General features: G+C 39.5%; 1 protein-coding gene across 1 annotated transcript; it reads right to left on the minus strand.

The window, feature by feature from the left end:
- Positions 1-210: 210 nt before the first annotated feature.
- On the minus strand, positions 211-2,439 carry LOC111375152. Its single transcript, XM_022997946.1, has 3 exons — positions 1,412-2,439; positions 824-1,318; positions 211-733 (listed from the first exon to the last, which is right to left on the minus strand). Exons 1-3 carry the CDS (start codon positions 2,437-2,439, stop codon positions 211-213), a joined length of 2,046 nt encoding a protein of 681 aa, XP_022853714.1.
- Between the last annotated feature and the right edge of the window lie 257 nt (positions 2,440-2,696).

Raw genomic sequence — 2,696 nt, forward strand, 5'->3', positions numbered from 1 at the left:
AATATCTCCATATTGTTAGTTAATATATATCATTGTCTCACTTGTTTTAAAAGAAAACAAACATATACATGACACATAGAAAATACATATGACAAATGCGATAAAAATTAAAAAGAGTAATTAAACAATATGATAAAGATTACATCCAATTTAAATTCAGAAAATCACAAACACATGACAAATAGAGAATACATATGATTTATATAGATACTATACATCCGTCGAGTCATTGTTTAGTGGAATCTGACTTGTACAAAATAGACGTGTATGTCCTGTAGCGCCGCACCTCCCGCACTTACGCGGTTGTGGAAACTCTCCTGTAGATGGTATTCTAGACATCCGTCTACGACCAGGAGTACGCGGTGGAGCTTCAGGTGGCAACAAATTATCAAGTGCTACAATATAATCAGGAACTTCCCACTCGGCTTCATTTGGTAGAGGAAATATAGTTTCGGCATACGCTGCTCTCCAAAAATCAGTCATATAATAATAACTGCACAAATTGTGTGGTGAAAATCCTCTATACATAGCCACTGCGACAGCATGTGCACATGGAAAACTTTCCAACTGAAATTTTCTACACGTGCAGGTATTGTCATTCAAGTCTACAATGTATCCAACATTACGCCCGCATCTCACGGAGAAGCGAAATTGATCTAGTTGTTCCACAAATAGAGCTTTTACCACTTCCAGAGTTTTGAATAGTCGATCGTCCTGTGCCGGAGCTAGCACACTCGTGCAATTTTGGGATTCTTCACGTCAGTCATAAAACCACTGTTGTAACTTGCTGCGAATATGTTCAATCATTACGAGAATCGGTAACTCTCGATCCTTCTTGAATAATGCATTGAGCGACTCTGCATTATTCGACGTCATCATGTTGTATCGACGTCTTGGAAAATGTGACCGTGCCCAATGTTCGACCCCCATATCTGATAGATATTCCCATGCACTTTCTGATTTATGTTCTATTTCGCCCATGAACTTCGTAAACTCTTCAAAGCTGTAAGCTTCTGCAGCTCTCCTAAACAATGCAACGATGCCACTGCCCCGGTACCTAGTTTTCAGATTGCCCTGAATGCGGTATATGCAATAACCATGATGTGCTTCTGGAAAAACTTCGACTATACCATTTATTATTGACTGCCCCCGATCAGTCACAAATGCAAGGTTCTCGATGTTCCCAATTACTTCTCTCAACTTCGTGAAGAACCAACGCATTGCTAGATCATTCTCTCCATCGACAATGCCAAATACAAGAGGATAAATTTGGATATTGGCATCTTGACAAGTAGCAATAATCAACTTTCCTTCATATCTAGCTTTTAGGGTTGTACCATCAACTAGAATTAGAGGTCGCATCGCATTTCGAAAACCTCTAATGCATTGTCCAAGAGCCATAAAAAAATACTTGAAGCGATTCTGCCCATCGGTTTCAATAAAAAACGTCGAGTCAGAATTAGTTCTCACCATGTTGTGGCAATACCTGGCCAATTTGGCATAACTCTCCTCTGTCGAACCCATTAAATCTTCCAATGCACATTCTTTAGTCTTCCAGGCCTTCTGGTAACTCATAACCATCCCATACTCTTGACGGATGTCGTTGATGATATCTGTAGGTCTGTAAATCGCCCGTAGGTCCTGAAACCTGTGCATTATCTGTTGAACAATAAACCATGATCGAGCTTGCCTGTGATCATTTAGATGAATACCCACTTCACAAGTATGTTCCCGCGCATACTTACGAACAACAAAGAACTCATTTGTGTCCATCTTTGTCGCACTCAAACGCCAACTGCAATTGTTGTCCACACAAATAATTGTGTATGTAAACTTGTTTGATTTTTTTACCTTAAACTCAAAATTATGTTTCATTGCAATTCGGTACACGACTTCTTGCAAATCTCTTTTCGTGTCAAACAATTGATCGACATGTAAATCTTCATCATCAGGAACTACACGAGAACAATTAGAAGACCGTGTACTCGGCCCAGCATGTGAGCTCCCACCAGACTCATGTCTCTGTTTGGATAAAGCAATCAAATCCTGATTTGTAAATGGCCTTTCATCCTCGTTGTCTTGAACTTCCTCGTAAATTCTTCGTGTAACGGTGACATCATGGTGAGTAGCAACTGCCCCAGGAATAACCACATCATCCTCCCGAACAATCTCAACAGTATCCCAAAAATCATTCTCATTACGATCCTCTCCATCAAAAACTTCGTGTTCACCCTCGATGACATTTTTCTTCAACAAACTTACGCAAATAGGAGTCGTCTTTCGACCTTGGTTCAATTGAATTAGATGCTTTATTTGCGCTTCAAAAGTAACTTTCAAAGGTGGAATCGAAATTGTTGAATGCTTTTGAAATAAAAATCCCAATTCCATATCGTACTGAGAGGAATTGACGTTAAGCATATTTTGTATTTCACTGTACATTTCTGTAAACGAAGTATTTTTGTTATCGAAATAGCAGCAACCCCTTCTCCTTCACTCGTCCATTTCCATTCTCATTGACCATTTTCTTTCCTTTGAAATTCGCTGAAATAACAGATTGGGACACATGCTTTTGCCATATCTGCATTATGAATTAAAAATATCAGAACAAATTATCAGAAATAAAATTATCAGAATCGAGGGGTGGGAAAGTCTCCGGGCCGTCCGGACCGTCCGTTTATTCCGGCATCTGATCGGTG

The sequence above is a fragment of the Olea europaea genome, unplaced genomic scaffold (assembly GCF_002742605.1).
Source record: "Olea europaea var. sylvestris unplaced genomic scaffold, O_europaea_v1 scaffold1341, whole genome shotgun sequence".
In the NCBI taxonomy this organism is placed as follows: Eukaryota; Viridiplantae; Streptophyta; class Magnoliopsida; order Lamiales; family Oleaceae; genus Olea; species Olea europaea.